This window comes from Jaculus jaculus, chromosome 8 (genome assembly GCF_020740685.1).
Source record: "Jaculus jaculus isolate mJacJac1 chromosome 8, mJacJac1.mat.Y.cur, whole genome shotgun sequence".
Lineage (NCBI taxonomy): Eukaryota > Metazoa > Chordata > Mammalia > Rodentia > Dipodidae > Jaculus > Jaculus jaculus.
This window is the reverse complement of record NC_059109.1, coordinates 141,669,856-141,689,217: the sequence shown is the minus strand read 5'-3', so window position 1 is coordinate 141,689,217 and position 19,362 is coordinate 141,669,856. Positions and strand designations below refer to the sequence as shown.

Below are 19,362 nucleotides of genomic sequence, written 5' to 3'. Positions count from 1 at the left end.
TGACACATGTTTAATCTCCAGATCCTATGAAGCCAGGCGCAGTGACAAAAGCATGCCATGAGGGGGTGCACGCTTCTGGAGTTTGTTCACTGTGGCTGAAAGGCCCTGCCTGGCCTACCCATTCTCTCTCCCTCACTCAAAACTAAAAAAGAAGGGGCTGGAGAAATGGCTCAGCGGTTAAGGCATTTGCTGCAAAATCTAATGACCCATATTTAACCTAGTACCCACCTAAAACCAGACGCACAAAGTGGCAGCACATGCACCGGGAGCTCATTTGCAACAGCTAGAGGCCCTGACATACCATTCTCTGTCTGTCTCTGCTTGCAAGTGCATAAAATAAAATATTTTTAGGGCTGGAGAGATGGCTTAGTGGTTAAGGCACTTGCCTGTAAAACCAAAGGACTGAGGTTCAATTCTCCAGGACCCATGTAAGCCAGATGGACAAGGTGGCACATGGGGTCATCTCTCCAGTCCTATTTTATTTTATTTTATTTTATTGGTTTTTCAAGGTAGAGTCTCACTCTAGCCCAGGCTGACCTGGAATTCACTGTTTAGTCTCAGGGTGGCCTCAAACTCATGATGATCCAAGTGCTGGGATTAAAGGCATGTGCCACCAAACCTGGTCCTATTTCATTTTTTTTAAACAGGGTCTCTCATTGGCCTGGAACTCACACTGGCTAGCCAGCAAGTCCCAGGGATCCACATGTCCCCACCTCTCCAGTGTTGGAATTGCAAATACACACCACCAAGTGTGCTTTTGTTTTATGGTTTATTTTTTCTAAAAATATTTTATTTTCATTTAATTGAGAGAGAAAGAAGGGAGAAAGAGAGGGGAAGAGTGTTGGGCCTTGAGAGGCCCGGGCGTGAGGCCTAGTGGGACTTCCAGAGCCTAGCTAAAGTTTGGCAACCTGTCTCTGGTCAGCTAGGACTCAGCAAGACGCCTAATGGCTTCTTGCCAGCTACTTCTGTGCAGGAGTTGGAATTATCATTTCAATAGTCACAGTTTACTATTGGCCCTTACCTCTTCCCCCATCCTAAAATCCCTGCCTTCGTCCCCAACATTATATAGGCAACGGCTTATAACAATAAAGTGAGTTCCTGTGAGTTCCCGCTTTGACAAGACTCCCAACACAATATGGTTTTTCTCCGGTGACTAGGAGAGGTTCTGAGTCGTCCAACGCTCACCCTTCTCCTCAACCCCTTGGGAGAAAGAAGGAAACAGCGGGCCTGGTCCCTCCTCAGCACTACCTAACCACCGGGGAGGAACCCCGCAGAAGAAAGAGAGAATGGGCACACCAGGGCCTTCAGCTTTTGCAAACAAACTCTAGATGCATGTACCACCTTGTGCAACTGGCTTATGTGGAGAATTGAACCTGGGTACTTTGGCTTTACAGCCAAGTGCCTTAACCACTAAGCCATTTCCCCAGCTCTATTTTTTAAAAAATATTTTATTTATTTGAGATAGAGAAAGGAAGAGGCAGAGAAGAGAATGGGCAAACGAACTACAGACACATACAACCTTGTGCATCTGGCTTATGTGCGTACTGGGGAATAGAACCTGAGTCTTTGGGCTTCCCAGGCAAGTGCCTTAACTGCTAAACCATTTCTCCAGCCCTATTTATTTATTTACTATTTATTTTGGTTTTAGAAGGTAGGGTCTTGCTCTAGCCCAGATTGACCTGGAATTCACTATGTAGTCTCAGGGTGGCCTCAAACTCACAACAATCCTCCTACCTTTGCCTCCCAAGCACTGGGATTAAAGGTGTGTGGCATCATGGCCAGCTTTTTTTTTTCCCTGAGGTAGGGTCTCACTCTGGTCCAGGCTGACCTGGAATTCAGTATGTAGTCACAGAGTGGCCTTGAAGTCATGGCAATCTTCCTACCTCTGCCTCCCAAGTGCTGGGATTAAAGGAGTGTCCCACCATGCCCAGCTTTGTTTTTTTTTGTTTGTTTTTTGCTTATTTATTTAAGAGCATGAGAGAGAGAGAGAGAGAGAATGGGCACACCGAGCCTTCCAGCCACTGCAAATGAACTCCAGATGCATGCGCCACCTTATGCATCTGGCTTACGTGGGTTCTGAGGAATTGAACTGAGGTCCTATGGCTTTGCAGGCAAGTGCCTTACACGGGACCTGAAGAATCGAACCTGGGTTCTTAGGTTGTACAGGCATGTGCCTTAACCGCTAAGCCATCTCTCCAGCGGTGTTTTGTTTTTTGAAGCAGGGTCTCACTCTAGCCCACGCTGACCTGGAACTTACTCTGTAGCCCAGGCGGGACTTGAACACATGATGATCCACCTACCTCAGCCTCCTATGTGCTGGGAATAAAGGCTTGTGCCATCACCCCACTTATTTATTTATTATTTTTATTTTGTTTTATTTTCTCAAGTTAAGGTCTTGCTCTAGCTCAGGCTGACCTGGAATTCACTATGCAGTCTCAGGCTGGCCTCAAACTCACAGCAATCTTCCTACCTTTACCTCCCCAGTGCTGGGATTAAAGGCATGCACCACCACCCCTAGTGACATTTTTTTTCCTTTTTATAAAAAAAAAAAACACCTCTCTCTCTCTCTCTCTCTCTCTCTCTCTATATATATATATATATATATATATATATACACACACACACACACACACACATACATACACACACATATATATATAAACTTCTATACTTATAGAAGTTTACCCTTCATAACTGCTCGCCATCATATCCCCTCCCTCTCTTCATTAGTCTCTTTTATTGATGTCATCATCTTTTTCTCCTATTATGAAGGTCTTGTGTAGGTATCACTAGGCACTGTGAGGTCATGTATATCGAGGCCAATTTCTGCCCATCTTTTTTTTTTCCCTTGTTTGTTTTGTTTTATTTATTTTTGGTTTTTCGAGGTAGGGTCTCACTCTGGTCCAGGCTGACCTGGAATTAACTCTGTCATCTCAGGGTGGCCTTGAACTCATGGCAATCCTCTTACCTCTGCCTCCCGAATGCTGGGATTAAAGGAGTACACTACCACGTCTGGCTGTTTGTTTTGTTTTTCGAGGTAGGATCACAATCTAGCTCAGGCTGACCTGGAATGCACTATGTAGTCTCAAGGTGGTCTCGAACTCATGGCCATCCTCCTACCTCTGTCTCCCTAATGCTGTGATTAAAGGTGTGTGCCACCATGCCCGGCAACATCTGACTTTTAAAATTATTATTTTAAACATGGATTCATTTAACATAGTGATAAAATTCAGGTCCTCATGCTTACATGGTAAACATTGTATTGAGTAAATTATTTTGCTAACCCCCAAAGTATTTGTGTCATGTATGACACATGTCACTGAGTACGTGTCAGAGAACATCCTCGGGGTGCCTTCCACCTTGTTAGAGAGAGGGTCTCACATATGAACACCAGACTAACTGTCCTAGGAGCTTTAAGATTCTCTTGCTTCTGCCTCCTTAGCTGTATGTTCATTGGGATTACAACAGACATGTCTGTTACTGAGTCTGACTTAACTTGCGTTCTAGGAATCTGAACTCTGGTCAGCCCTCTAAAAGTATTTTTAAAAAGAAAAATGAAAGTCAGGCGTGGTGGTGCACTTCTTTAATCCCAGCACTCGGGAGGCAGAGGTAGGAGGATCACTGTGAGTTTGAGGCTACCCTGAGACTATACAATGAATTCCAGGTCAGCCTGAGCTAGAGTGAGACCCTACCTTGAAAAAAAAAAAAAAAAAAAGAAAAGAAAGATAGAAAAATGAGCCAGGTGTCACATGCCTTTAATTCCAGCACCTGGAAGGCAGAGTAAGAAGGACTGTAGCAAGTTCAAGGCCACCTTAGATGCATAGTGAATTCCAGGTTGGGCCGGGCTAGAGCAAAACCCTACCTTGGGAAAAAAAAAAAAAAAAGAAGAAAAATATTGGCTACACATGATGGTACATGTCTTTAATCCTAGAACTAGGAAAGCTAGTAGGAGGATCATCATGAGTGCAAGTACAGCCTAAACAACAGAGTGAGTTCCAGGTCAGCTTGGGCTAGAGTGAGACCCTGCTTCCAAAAATAATCCTAGGTTGCCAGGTGATAGACGTTTGGGAATTAACACCTCCAAGAAGCAGTGTATTGTTGGGGGTAGGCTTATGGATATTATAGCCAGTTTCCTCTTGCCATTTACTTATGTATTTATTTTATTTATTTGAGAGAGAGATAGAGAGATAGAATGAATGAGCATGCCAGGACCTTCAGCTCTGTAAATGAACTCCTGATGCATGCGCCACCTTGTGCATCTGGCTTTCGTGGGTCCTGGGGAACTGAACCTGTGTCCTTTGGCTTTGCAGGTAAACGCCTTAACTGCTAAGCCATTTCTCCAAACCCCCACCCCTTGCCAATTTTTGGCACACTCTCTTGTTCCTGTTGTCTACCCAATATTGGCAAGGAAGTGATGTTCTCCACTCTGCTCATGTCATCATTTTCCCCTGACATCATGGAGCTTCCCCTCAAGTCTGTTAGCCAAAATAAACCTTCCCCCCCCAACAAAAAAATTTTTAAAAATAAAATAAAATAAATTTTTTAAAAAGGGGGGAAGCAATAGCTCAGCAATTAAAGGTGCTTGCTGGCAAAGCCTGACAACCTGGGTTTGATTCCCCATTATCCACACAAAGCCAGATACACAAAATGGCCTCTGGAGTTTGTCTGCAGCAGCAGGAGGCCTTGGCATGACCATTCATTCTCTTTCTCTCCATCTCTCAGAAATAAATATATTTTTTTAATTTTTTATTTATTAACAGACACAGAGAGAAAGACAGATAGAGGGAGAGAGAGAGAATGGGCGCGCCAGGGCTTCCAGCCTCTGCAAATGAACTCCAGACGCGTGCGCCCCCTTGTGCATCTGGCTAACGTGGGACCTGGGGAACCGAGCCTCGAACCAGGGTCCTTAGGCTTCACAGGCAAGCGCTTAACCACTAAGCCATCTCTCCAGCCCGCAGAAATAAATATTTTAAAAGAAAGAAAAATGACCAGTGTCAGAAAGATCACATAATTACATATTTCCCCTTAAAAAAATACCGTAAACTTCAAAAAAGAAGAAGAAGCCAGGAGCAAACTGGAAAGAACTTCTAGAGAATAAGAATAGGATAATCTGAAGGTCAATATGAACAATCAAGACCTCTTTAATTTGAAGGATGTGTTCCAAGATGCCAGTAGTGCCTAAAACTGTGTATAACACCAGAACCCATGTGTGTGCACTGCAACGGTCATTAGATAATCAGGACAGTGACTTAGGGCTTAGCTGACAGCATGACAACAGGCAGTGTAGATATACCACAGGGATGATTCAGGTTTTGGGCAGGTCAGCACACCATCCAAAATATTGTGTGACTTAATCCTTTCTCTTTGCTATATTTGTTTTGTATCTTACTGTACAGCCTTAAATGCCTGATCCTCCTACCTTCATCTATGAAGTTGCTGAGCTTATAGACATGTGCCACCATATTCAGCTTATTTCTGCCATTTCAAAACATTTTATTCTCTCTCTCTCACTCTCAAACAAATAAAATAAAGTTTTTTTGTTTTGTTTTGTTTTTTTTAAAGGGCTGGAGAGATGGCTTAGCTGTTGAGACGTTTGCCTGCAAAGTCAAAGGATCCTGGTTGGACTCTCCAGGACCCATGTAAGCCAGACGCACAAGGAGGCGCATGCCTCTGGAGTTCGTTTGCAGTGGTTGAAGGCCCTGGTGTGCCCATTCCTTCCCTCTCTCTCTCTGCCTCTTTCTCTCGCTCTCAGATAAATTAAATAAAATAAAGTTTAAAAATATTTTATTAATAAATTAATTACAGGGCTGGGTTGATGGCTTAGCGGTTAAGCGCTTGCCTGTGAAGCCTAAGGACCCTGGTTTGTGGCTCAATTCCCCAGGACCCACGTAAGCCAGATGCACAAGGGGGCACACGTGTCTGGAGTTCGTCTGCAGTGGCTAGAGGCCCTGGCGCACCCATTCTCTCTTTCCCTATCTCTCTCTCTCTGTAACTGCCTCTTTCTTTGTCTGTTGCTCTCAAGTAAATAAATAAAAATAACAAAAAAAATTTTTTTAATAAAAGGTGTGTGCTACCACGCCTGGCACATCTTAAAAAAAATTAATTACAGAGAGAAAGAAGCAGATAAGAGAGGGAGAAGACAGAGAGAGAGAGAGACTGGGCATGCCAGGGCTCTAGCCACTACAAATGAACTCCAGATGCATGTGCCACCTTGTGTATCTGGCTTTATGTGGGTACTGGAGAACCAAACCCTGGTCCATAAGCTTTGCAGGCAAGCACCTTATTTGCTAAGTCATCTCCCCAGCCCTATTTCTGCAATTTTTTTTTGCTTAAATTATTTGTGTGTGTATGCATATGCACGCGTGCACCAGGGTCTCTTTGCCACTGCAAAAGAGTGCTTGTACCACTTTTTGTATATACATACATACATACATACATACATACATATTGTTTTGTTTTGTTTTCATTTTTTGAGATAGGGTCTCACTCTAGCCCAGGCTGACCTGGAATTCACTCTGTAGTCTCAGGGTGACCTTGAACTCACAGCTATCCTACCTCTGCCTCCCAAGTGCTGGGATTAAAGGTGTGAGCCACCACACCCGGCTGTGTACAGTTTTATGTGGGTGTCTAGGAAGTTGAACCCAAGCCAGCTTTGCAAGCAAGTGCTTTTAACCACTTAGCTATTTCCCCAGTCCCCTTATTTCTTTATTTTGAGAGAAGAGATGGAGACAAAGAGAGAGGCAGAGAGAGAGAATGGGTGTGCCAGGGTCTTCAGCCACTCTCAAACAAACTCCAGACGCATGCACCCCTTTGGGCATCTGGCTTATGTGGGTACTGGAGAATTGAACCTGGGTCCCTAGGTTTCATAGGCAAATGCCTTAACCGCTAAGCCATCATTCCAACTGCCCCAGTCTCCTTTTTTCTGTAATTTCAGCACTAGGGAGGCAGAGGGAGGAGGATCTTTATGGATTCAAGACTACCCTGAGACCACATAGTGAATTCCAGGTCAGCCTGGGCTAGAGCGAGACCCTACCTTGGAAAAAATTTTTTAAATTCGGGCTAGAGAGATGGCTTAGCAGTTAAGGTGTGCTTGCCTGTGAAGCCTAAGGACATAGGTTTGATTCCCCAGTACCCATGTAAGCCAGATGCACATGGTGATACATGAGTCTGGAGTTCATTTGCAGTGGCTAGAGGCCCTGGCATGTTCTCTCTCTCACACACACAAATAAATTATTATTTTTTTAAATTTAAAAAACAGATTATGGCTGGGGAAATGGCTTAGTGGTTAAGGCGTTTGCCTGCAAAGCCTAAGGATCCTGGTTCAATTCCCCAGGATCCACATAAGCTAGATGCACAGGGGGCACATGTGTCTGGAGTTTGTTTGCAGTGGCTGGAGGCCCTGGTGTGCCCATTCTCTCTTCCTTTCTCCCTCCCTCTCTCTCTCTCTCTCTCTCAATAAATAAACAAAATATTTTTTAAAAAAGATTAAAATTCTGTGGGGCTGGGAATACAGCTCAGCAATAAAAAGCACTTGCTTGCAAAGCCTGTCATCCTGGGTTCATGTAACGCTAGATACAAAGTAAGGCATGCATCTGTGATCCCACTACACCTATGATAATAGGAGGTGGAGACCAAGTTACCTGAGCCTGCTAGTCTGATGCAATTGCAATCTGGCAGTACAGAGCACAGACACCTCAAAGTTGTCCTCTGATCTGCATACACAACCCATGGCATCTCCCCCAAAATATAAATTAAGAAGTTCTTTTGCTTTTATTATTTATTTATTGGGGGGGAGGGAGGGAGAGAATGGGTGCACCAGGGCATCCATCAACTGCAAACGAACTCCAGATGCACACTCCACCTTGCGCATCTGGCTTACGTGGGCACTGGGGAATCGAGCCTCAAACCAGGTTCCTTAGGCTTCACAGGCAAGCACTTAACTAAGCCCTCTCTCCACCCCAATAAAAGTTTTTTAAGATTAAAAAATTTTAAAAATAGGGCTGGAGAGATGGCTTAGCAGTTAAGCGCTTGCCTGTGAAGCCTAAGGACCCCGGTTCGAGGCTCGGTTCCCCAGGTCCCACGTTAGCCAGATGCACAAGGGGGCGCACGCGTCTGGAGTTCGTTTGCAGAGGTTGGAAGCCCTGGCGCGCCCACTCTCTCTCCCTCTATCTGTCTTTCTCTCTGTGTCTGTCGCTCTCAAATAAATAAATAAATAAAAATTATTAAAAAAAATTTTTTTAAATAATCAAGCATGGTGGCATACACCTTTAATCATAGCACTTGGGAGGCAGAGGTAGGAGTACTGCAGTGAGTTCGAGGCCATCCTGAGACTACAAAGCAAATTCTAGGTCAGCCTCGGTTAGAGTGAGACCCTACTTTGAAAAAAAAAAATTTTTTTTTAAATTAGGGATGGGGAATAACCCAGTGTCACAGTGTTTACCTAGCATACATGAGACAAAAACAACAACAAAAAAGCCAGGCATGTTGGCCCACACCTTTAATCCCAGCACTCGGGAGGCAGAGGTAGGATTGCCTTTAGTTTAAGGCCACCCTGAGACTACATAGTGAATTCCAGGTCAGCCTGGGCTAGAGCGAAACCCTACCTCGAAAAACAAACAAATAAAAAAAGTTCTCAGATGCAGTCTTCTGACCTGCATAGAGCAGTCCTGGTGTGCCAGCGGACACTAACGGAGGAAGTTCAGATTTCCATGGTATGACCTGCCCATCCTGTGAGGGTCTCCAGCCAGCAGGGCTCCAACAGAAGCAGTGTCAGAGAGCCCTGAGCAAACTGAGGACCAGGCCACCCAGAGTAGCACAATGTGTAAAGTAGATAATCTTGAAAGTATAAAGGAAGAATGGATTTGTGAGAGCTGGAGAGATGGCTTAGCGGTTAAGCACTTGCCTGTGAAGCCTAAGGATCCTGGTTTGAGGCTCAATTCCCAGGATCCATGTAAGCCAGCATTTGAAGTTCATCTGCAGTGGCTAGAGGCCCTGCCATACCTATTCTCACTCTCTTTCTCTCTCTCTCCCTCTTTCTCTGTCTGTCACTCTCAAATAAATAAATAAGATAAAAATAAAAAGAATGGATTTGTGAAACAGGATCTGACAATCAACCTCTCACTGATAATCAACAATGGAGTTCTGAACATTTTGTTGACAGCCTTTCTGAAGAAGCTCAGAAGGTTAGGGCCAAATTCTTGTCCCTCTCTGAACTTAAGAAAAAGGTAAGACATAAGTATAAAATTGTGGAAAAAAGGATTCACAGCGTATGATTTTAGAAGTTATTCTGATGGTGCAAGTCAATAGTTTCTGAACTCCATCAAAATGGGGAATTACCTTCAGAATTACAAGGAAGTTTGTTTGTTTGTTTCTCACGATAAGGTCTCACTCTAGCTCAGGCTGACTTGGATTTCACTATGTAGTCTCAGAGTGGCTTCAAATTTATGGCAATCCTCCTACCTCTGCCTCCAGAGTGCTGGGATTAAAGGCATGTGCCACCATGCCTAGCTCGCTACAATTAATTTTTGATAAAGAGGAGGTAGATGTTAAAGTTGAAGATAAGAGGGCTGGAGAGTTAAGGTGCTTGCCTGCTAAGCCTAAGGACCCATGTTCTACTCAACAGATCCCACATTAGCCAGATGCACAAAGGTGAGGTAAGCACAAGGTTGCACATGCCCAGTAGGTGGCACGAACATCTGGAGTTCGATTGCATTGGCTGAGGCCCTGGTATGCCAATTCTCTATCTCTCACTCTCTCTCTAAATAATAAAAATTTAAAAAAAAAAAAAGTTGCTGGGTGTGCACACCTTTAATCCCAGCACTCGGGAGGCAAAGGTAGGAGGATCACTGTGAGTTCAAGGCCATCCTGAGACTACACAGTGAATTCTAGGTCAGCCTGGGCTAGAGTGAGACCCTACCATGAAAAACTTAAAAAAAAAGAACTAAGTTGAAGATAAGAAAAAATGAAATATGTATGTCTACAAAGCCTGTTTTCTAGCCCATCTCAGGAAAGGCTCACTGACTGGGAAGTACCATACCAAAAACTGTTTCTTGAAAAAAAGAGTATTGAAGTTGAAAATAAAAATGCTTTGAGCCAGACGTGGTGATGCATACCTTTAAATCCCAGCATTCAGGAGGCAGAGATAGGAGGATCACCATGAGTTCAAGGCCACCCTGAGACTACATAGTGAATTCCAGGTCAGCCTCAGCTAGAGTGAGACCTTACCTCGAAAAACCAAAAAAAAACCTTTGTCTGCTGTTTCACTGAGTGACTTGGAACCCATCACTAATATACAGATCTGGTTAGCTAATGGGAAAAAGGATTGTGTAGAAACTTAACATCACATCAAAAAGTTTATTGACAAATACCAAAGATCTCAAAAAAAAAAAAAAAAAATAGCTGGGCATGGTAGCACATGCCTTTTATCCCAGCACATAGGAGGCAAATGTAGGAAGATTGCTGTGAGTTCAAGGCCACCTATGACTACACAGTAAATTCCAGATCAGCCTGGGCTAGAGTGAGACCCTACCTAGGGGGGAAAAAAAAAGCTAGAGGCAGAGGTAAGAGGATTGCTGTAAACTGGAGGCCACCCTGAGACTACAGAGTGAACTCCAGGTTAATGTGAGCTAGAGTGAGACACTACCTTAAAAAAATAAATAAATAAATAAAAATAAAAAATAAAAGCTATGAACTGAATTACACATAGGTAATTGGTCATTGCTGAAGCTTACTACCTCACAATAGCTGGGGAGGTGGAGATGGGTGGATTCCTGAAGCTCATTGGCCACCTATTCTAGCTTAACTGGTGAGCTCCGGGCCAACTAGAGACCCTATCTCAAAGAATGTTTATGGTACTTCTGAGAAATGGCACCTAAGGTTGTCCTCTGACCTCCATACTTTCTTTCACACACACATACACACACACACAAACAACAATAATTCTGATAGAGCCTACAGATCTACCTTCTAATTTACAAGGGCCTTTTTTTGAGGGGGGGTCAAGGTAGGGTCTCACTCTAGCCAGGCTGACCTGGAATTTACTATATAACCTTGAACTCATGGCAATCCTACCTCTGCCTCCCAAGAGCTGGGACTAAAGGCATATGCCACCACACCTGGCTCAAATAAGTATTTTTTTAACCTCCCCGAAAAAAACAAAACATGACTACTACAGACAACTAGTGATAGTAATGGCAGTACTATTATATTCCTTCAGATGTGGTATGGTAAAGCCAGTATGGTAGTATACACTTGTAATTCAAGCACTTGGGAGGCAGAGGCAAGAGGATCACATCAAGGACTAGGCCAGCCAGGACTATAAGGACCCATCTCAAAAACTATCCCTCCTAATGGAATTTCAAAGGGGAAAGTGGGGGGGGGGGAATTAACATGGGACTTTTTTTATAATCATGGAAAATGCTAATAAAAATTAAAAAATTAAAAATTAAAAAATTAAAAGTATCCCCCCAGCTGGGTGTAGTGGTGCATGCCTTTAATCCCAGCACTAGGGAGGCAGAGGTAGGAGGATGGCTGTGAGTTCAAGGCCACCCTGAGACTACATAGTGAGTTCCAGGTCACCCTGAGCTAGAGTGAAAACCAAAAAAAAAAAAAAAAAAAAAAGTACCCCTCCACACACACAAAGTACCTGTACATTTTAGAGGAATAAGCGACACAGCATGGAAAGCATGGAATTACTTTACAATGATGCTAGGACTAAACATAGGTAGACAGTAGCATTGGAGCATTGCATAGTATCTGTCTTTCCTGAACCCTTGGAAATCTGCATCAAAAAACAACCTACAGGGCTGGACAGATGGCTTAGTGGTTAAGGTACTTGCCTATAAAGCCAAAGGACTCAGGTTTGATTCCCCAATGCCCATGTAAGCCAGATGCACAAGGAGGCATAATGCATCTGGAGTTCATTTGCAGCAGCTGGAGGCCTTGGCACACCCATTCATTCTCTCCCTCTCTCTCTCTGCATCTGTCTCTCCCAAATAAATAAATAAAGATAAAGTATAAACAGTTGAAGAAAAAAAAAAGCTACAAGGGCTGAATAGATGGCTTAGCAATTAAGGCACTTGCCTATGAACCCTAGGGACCCAGGTTGGATTTCCCAGTACCCATGTAGGCCAGATGCACAAGGTGGCACATGTGTCTGGAGTTCGTTTGCAGTGGTTAGAGGCCCTAGCACACACATTCTCATTCTCTCTCTCTCTCTCTCAAATAAATAACTAAATATTGGGCTGGAGAGATGGCTTAGTGGTTAAGCGCTTGCCTGTGAAGCCTAAGGACCCTGGTTCAAGGCTCGATTCCCCAGGACCCACATTAGCCAGATGCACAAGGGGGCACACACGTCTGGAGTTCGTTTGCAGTGGCTAGAAGCTCTGGCGTGCCCATTCTCTCTCGCGCGCTCTGCCTCTTTCTCTCTCTCCCTCTCTCTCTCTGTCACTCTCAAATAAATAAAAATAAATAAATAAATAAATATTTTTTAAAAAACATGCTGCAAGCAAGAGAAGAAGAGCAATGCCCTTTAAGTAAGGTTCAACTTAGCACGCTATAATGAACAGAAAACAAATAGCAATAAGCCCATGAAGCTGCTGTGTGCCACAAGCTAAACATTAACTTGAGGAACAAAAGGACACTACACAGATGGGCCACACTTTGGCACAGCCTAGAAATAACTTGAGGTAACATTAAGGGTAAAGAGACAACTCAGGAGAGCTATAACATCAAAAAGTCTGAGAGCTTCCAATCTTTTTGTTTTAAGCAACAGAATCCTTTCTTCAGAAAATGTTTACTAAAAAGCTAATGACATAATAGGGCAGGTGACTCAGGGATCAGCAGCATGAGTATAATCAGGACCTAGCAGCCAGAGGAAATCTAAGCTTCTAGTCAGACTCCTGGTGGAGTTGATGGTGATAGCTTGGAGTTGACAGAGAGGACACAACTAGGTCTCACAATGCCAAGCACTTCCAATACAGACAGGCCTCCCATCCGACCTGGGACCTGATTTCTTGTAAATGCATTAGCCAACCTTGCTGAAAACAGATCCAAGGATTAATGCTGTAGAATGTACAAACCCAAACTTCTCACATAAAACTGGCATAAGTTTTACCATATAGGGGAGTTAAGACACCAGTATGGCTCCTTCGGCCAGTGGTCAGTATACCTTACCTCATAGGGGTTGCAATAGTCTCAATCACCATGCATTCAGTTGTGACCACCATGTAGCTCATACTTATACCAAATGGCATGCTCCTCTGCATTATATCAAAGGTCTGAGCACACACCTTCCTATGGCCATCTTACCTAGCCTCCCGAGCCCCAGAAACAGGTTTGAAATGTATGCTGTCCCTGCCCTGTAAATGAACAAAACCTGGATGATAGTGACTGTCCACTACAGAACAAAAAGTAGGAAATAGAGCCTCCATCCATGATGGAACTCCCCTATGATTTCCTCCCCTAGAAGATTCAGGAACAGAGGCAACCAAGCAGGGACAAATGTCACCAGCTCCTTAACTATTCTCACCAAAAGCCAGAATCAAAGAACAGCAAAACTTCTCTCCAAGAGAGCAGAGTACCAAAAAGCAAGAAACACTTTCAAGGGATGATCTGACAGTTTTAACTGTCATGGCAGGAATAAAGATATTCTAAAGAGATGCTAGGGCTGGAGAGATGGCTCAGCAGTTAAGGCGCTTACCTGCAAAGCCTAAGGACCCAAGATTGATTCCCCAACACCCACGTAACAGCAGATGTACAAGGTGGCACATGTGTCTGGAGTTTGGTTACAGTGGCTAGAGGCCCTGGTGTAACCATTCTCTCTCATTCTATCTGACTCTCTCTTAAATAAATAAAATATTTATTAAAGAGAGATGCTGGTCTGGAGAGATGGCTTAGCAGTTAAGGCATTTATTTACCTGTGAAGCCTAAGGACCCAGGTTCAATTCTTCAGTACCCACATAAGCCAAATGCACAAGGTGGCACATGCGTCTGGAGTTTATCTGCAGTGGCTAGAGACCCTGGCATGACTATTCTTTCTCTCACACACACATAAGTAAGTAAATAAATAAATAATAAAAGAGTTTGCAAAAAAGAGGTGCTTATGTCCTTCACTTCAACTATCAGACTTTTGAAACAATGATCCCCAAGAAACTGAAATTTCCCCAGACACTTATGTTTGAAAAAGGAAAAAGCTGAATGAAGCGCAGTGCCAGCCAGGGGAGGGACTTGTCTTCAGGAAAGAGATTTACACAGTCGTGACTTGTCAGACCACTTTACAAAAAACACTGAAAATTCAAAGATACCCTAAGACCACAGAGTGAATTCCAGGTCAGCTTGGGCTAGAGTGAAATCCTACCCCAAGAAACAAAAACAAAAAACAAAACAAAACAAAATTCTGGAGCTAAAACAATCATGGGTAGGGTCACACCTTGACCAGGACTGATTAGTTATGAATACCTTTTGCTTTCTATTTAAATCTAGACCTTGTGCTCACTTCGACAGCACATATACTAAGTCTAGACCTCATGTTAAGATCCAGAAGATGGACTGGGTGAGGGTAGTGCTGTGTCTCTAGACCTCTTTATTTGTTTCTCTTCCCAATGTGGCCATAAAGAATAAACCTCTTTTATCAGCTTTTCATAACAACTTGTCTGTTTAACTGCTCTGTTGAAGAAGAGCAGCCTAGCTTGTTGGGCTGCCATAGTCCAGGCTCTGACCCTAATAACTCCAGTAACAATTAGGCACCTCCTAGGAAGGCTCACCTTTCCGAAGAACCCGCTTCTTTGCACGAATGTCTGTTTCCAGTTCTGCTGCTCTGATGTAAATCCTAACAGACTGTGGGAGATGGCGGACAGCTTGTGCCACTACAGCCTTGGCTGTATCACCAGGCTGCAACCTGGCTGCTTCTAGCCAGACATCTTCACTCTGCAGCAAAAGAATAGTAAGAATATGTGGACTAGAGCTAGAGAGATGGATTAGCAGTTAAGGCATTTGCCTTTGAAGCCTAAGGACCCAGGTTCAATTCCCTAGTACCCACATAAGCCAAATGCACAAGGTGGTACATGCAGTGGCTAGTGACCCTAGCACCCCATTCTCTCTCTCTGTGTCTCTCAAATAAAAAAATAAAATAAAATAAATGAGCTGGGCGTGGTGGTGCACGCCTTTAATCCCAGCACTAGAGAGGCAGAGGTAGGAGGATCGCTGTGAGTTCAAGGCCAGCCTGAGACTACAGAGTGAGTTCCAGGTCAGCCTGAGCTAGAGTGGGACTCTACCTCGAAAAACCAAAATAAATAAATAAATTAATAAAATAAATATGTGGACTAGAAATCACAATGGAGGAGGAGGTACCTCTGGGACCCCAAATTGCATGAGAGTCATTAGCTTGGCCACAAACACACTTACACTACAGCTAACCCTGTAATGCCTCAACTCAGAAATGTGGCTCCCATGTCTGAATGAAGGACACACATAACCTTTCACAAGAATACAATTTGCTGCAGAATAAGTCTATAGGAAAAGCAAACATCCTATGGGTGCCTAGGAAGATGTGATTTGTGCCTGATGTCCTGATAAATTCCACAGAGGCCTTTTTCACTATCAAGAATACCTGATCTGAATGGGATACCTTCCAGTGAGTTGTTGGCCAGGGAGGTCCCTGATGCCCCCAAAACATTATAGGCCATTGCTGAGGCCCTGGGTTTCCCACCAGGAATATATGGTAAAACCCTACTGCTGAAGACTCCACATACTTGGGCTACAAGGTCACTGAGAAATCCTGCTGGAACTGAGCTGATAACCTCCTCCATGTAAACCAGCTGACAGAAAGCTGGAAGAAGCCATTCTACATGTAGTTCAATGGGAGAAAGAGATACCACCAGTGAAGATACTCAACAGTGGACACTACAAGACTTTTAATTGGCCATTCAGGCCAAATGAGCCAATGGGTGCAATAGTGGCACGTCTGTCAGAGTGGAAACCAACTGCCCTCCAACTGGACTGGAGGCCCGCTCCATGGGAGGAAATACATCCCTGATACTGAAAACTTAAAACAGGGGTAGTCATGAGTCCTAGGGGTGTAACATCAGCTGATGTCTGGCTAAATGTATATACTACTATGCTTATCAAACTGCCCACTAAGCACGTCTCTTAATATTTATACCCTTATATTAACGCTACTCCACTTTGGGTAGAGAATCTTCTTTTTTCAGATGGCATTGACCTTGGGATGACTCAGAAGGCATCATAATGCTGGAAAGAAGTGACTGGCGTACTGAGTAACATCTCGATCACACCTTCCAAGGCTAAGGGTCTAATGCAGAAGAGGTGGTAAAAAGAATGTAAGAGCCAAAGGAAGGGTAGGACTCCTTACAACGTGCTCCCTCCAGACATAAAATGGCCTGGGTATCCATAACCTCATAGTGCCTGACACTACCTACACAAAACCATCATAAGAGGAGGAAAAGACCATGACATCAAAATAAAAGAGGGACTGATTGAGATGGGGAGGGGATATGATGGAGAATGGAATATCAAAGGGGAAAGTGGGGGGAGGGAGGGTATTACTATGGGGTATTTTTTATAATTGTGGAAAATGTTAATAAAAATTGAGAGAATAAAGAAAAGAAAAAGAATACCTGTTCTGCACAGTAAAGCATATGACATTCAGGTTTCATAGTACTTTATTTTTTTTCTGAGGTAGGGTCTCACTCTTGGAATTCACTATGTAGTCTTAGGGTAGCCTCCCAAGTGCTGGGATTAAAAGCATGTGCCACCATGCCTGGCTCATAGTACTTTAAAAATATTTTATTTTGGGCTGGAGAGATGACTTAGTGGTTAAGGTGTTTCACTGCAAAGCCAAAGGATCCCAGTTCCAACTCTCCAGGAGCAATGTAAGCCAGATGCACAAGGAAGTGCGTGAGTCTGGAGTTTGTTTGCAGCAGCTGGAGGCCCTGGTGCATCCATTCTCTGTCTCCCTCTCTGCCTCTTTTTCTCTCTCTCAAATAAATAATTAAAATAAAGTTTAATTAAAAAATATTTTAGGGCTGGAGAAATGGCTTAGCAGTTAAGTGCTTGCCTATGAAGCCATGGACCCCAGTTTGAGGCTCGATTCTCCAGGACCCACATTAGCCAGATGTACAAGGGGGCATACACATCTGGAGTTTGTTTGCAGTGGCTGGAGGCCCTGGCCTGCCCATTCTCTCTCTCTCTCTCTGCCTTTCTCTCTGTGTCGCTCTCAAATAAATAAAAATAAACAAAAAATTCATTTATTTATTTATTTGAAAGAAGGAGAAAGGGAGGGAGGGTGGGAGGGAGGGAAGGAGAGAGGGGAAGAGAGAGAGAGAAAGAGAATGGGCACATCAGGGCCTTCAACCATTGGAAATGAACTCCAGATACCACCTTGTGTATCTGGCTTATGTGGGTCCTAGGGAATCAAAAGTGGGTACTTTGGCTTTGCAGGCAAGCACCTTTACCACTAAGCCATCTCTCCAGCCCATAGTACTTTTTTTGGGGGGGGGGGTGTTTCAAGGTGGGGTCTCACTCTAGCCCAGGTTGACCTGGAATTCTGTATCTGAAATCTGTAGCCTAACGGTAGCCCCAAGCTCACAGAGATCCTCCTACCTCTGCCTCCCAAGTGCTGGAAGTAAAGGCATACACCACCACACCTGGCTCCAAAGTACCTTTTTGATTTTTTTGTTGCTGTTGTTTATTTTTATTTATTTGAGAGCGACAGACACAGAGAAAGAGGGAGGGGGAGGGAGAGAGAGAGAGAGAGAGAGAATGAGCACGCCAGGGCTTCCAGCCAGTGCAAACACATGCGCCCCCTTGTGCATCTGGCTAATGTGGGTCCTGGGGAATCAAGCCTCGAACCTGGGTCCTTAGGCTTCATAGGCAAGTGCTTAACTGCTAAGCCATCTCTCCAGCCCCAAAGTACTTTTTAATGTTGTCTAATTTCCCTACCTCCTGAAACAAAAGTACTGGAATAGTCTAAGAGCTAGTACTAACCTGTAGGGATCATATATTATATGGATGACAACCTGTCCAGTTTCTCTCTCAGTGAAGTTTACCCACCATTAAACTAATGTTGCATCAGTCTCTGTTCCATATGAAAACAAGCAGTACAGGAAGGCTTCCTCAACTGTGCTACTGTCTTGTAGTTACAACACCACATGTAGACAGAATTGCACTGGCCCTAGATTACTGCTGTAGGTATTCTGCCTGGCAGGGACACAGAAAGCCCTCAGGGGCCAACAGTCATGCAAAAGTCAAGGAAAACACATTATGGGCTTCACCTTAGGGCACATCTCTGTCCCCTTCATGATAAGATTCCGAGCTACTTGCAGCTTCCCAGTAACTTCTTCTAGACGGGCTGATGCAATCCAGGCTGGTGGGTGATGAGGGTTTGTCTCCCGAACAGACTTGAGTAGTAGTCGTGCCTTCTTAATGTCACTGTAAAATGAGAAGGCATACAGCATCAGGCAGTAGTCAAGGTCCAGAGAGAAGGTGTCTCCTTCAGATTCCGGCATGACCTTTTTAGGAAAATGTGCCACAGTAGCCAGCACAGAGTTCTGCAGGGAACATGCAAACAAACTAAGCCCTGAATATCCAGACAAGAAGCATGGTATGATTAACAAGTTTCTTTCTAGCTCAGCATAGGCAAAGACTATGAATATTATTTGTAAAATATTTTATACATACAATGGATACAGGTATATTTTAAATGGGAAGAGTAACCTTCTTTACCTCATTCCTTAGAACATCCATGTCCTATTTTTTGAGGCAGAGTCTCACTCTAGTCCAGGCTGACCTGGAACTTACTCTGTAGTCCCAAGATGGCCTTGAACTCACAGCAATCCTCCTACCTCTGCTTCCCAAGTGCTGGGATTAAAGGCATGCACCACCAAGCCCAGTCATGTCCTATTTTTAATACATTGTTTCCAAATAAAATCTAAAACATTCTAGACAAGTAGAGTTCCATTCCAACACACCAATTCTGCAAGGTACTCACTTGATGTCCCCTCCGTGGGTTGGGATCATAGAGTTTAAATCCGTCAAATAGCCTTTGGGGTCCACAACTGTCTGCCCACTCACCGAATCAGATACCTGTGAAACAGGCCAGACTAAAAATCAGCTGGACATGACTAGCAATGTCAGAATCTGAGTTTTAATCCCTAGAACCCACTTAAAGTCGGACACCATAGCATGCATCTGTAATCCCAGCTCTCCTATGGTGATACAGGAAGCAGAGATAGGAGACTCCCAAGAAACTTGGCCAGTTAGTTTGGTGTATATAGCTTCAAACGAAACAAAAGATCCTGTCTTCAACAAGGTGGAAGACAAGCACCAATACCCAAGATTGTCCTC

The 19,362-nt window shown here is 43.9% G+C and overlaps 1 protein-coding gene and 1 pseudogene across 1 annotated transcript in view; one reads left to right on the top strand and one right to left on the bottom strand.

The window, feature by feature from the left end:
- Positions 1-19,362, bottom strand: part of Prpf6 (pre-mRNA processing factor 6) — a 63,524-nt gene that overhangs the window by 29,182 nt on the left and 14,980 nt on the right. The window contains exons 7-9 of the mRNA XM_004669527.2: positions 19,007-19,101; positions 18,291-18,447; positions 14,763-14,925 (exon numbers count right to left, since the gene is read on the bottom strand). Coding sequence (XP_004669584.1) covers positions 14,763-14,925; positions 18,291-18,447; positions 19,007-19,101 — 415 coding nt within the window. The remainder of the gene's footprint in view (positions 1-14,762; positions 14,926-18,290; positions 18,448-19,006; positions 19,102-19,362) is intronic.
- On the top strand, positions 8,818-10,337 carry LOC123462767 (annotated as a pseudogene).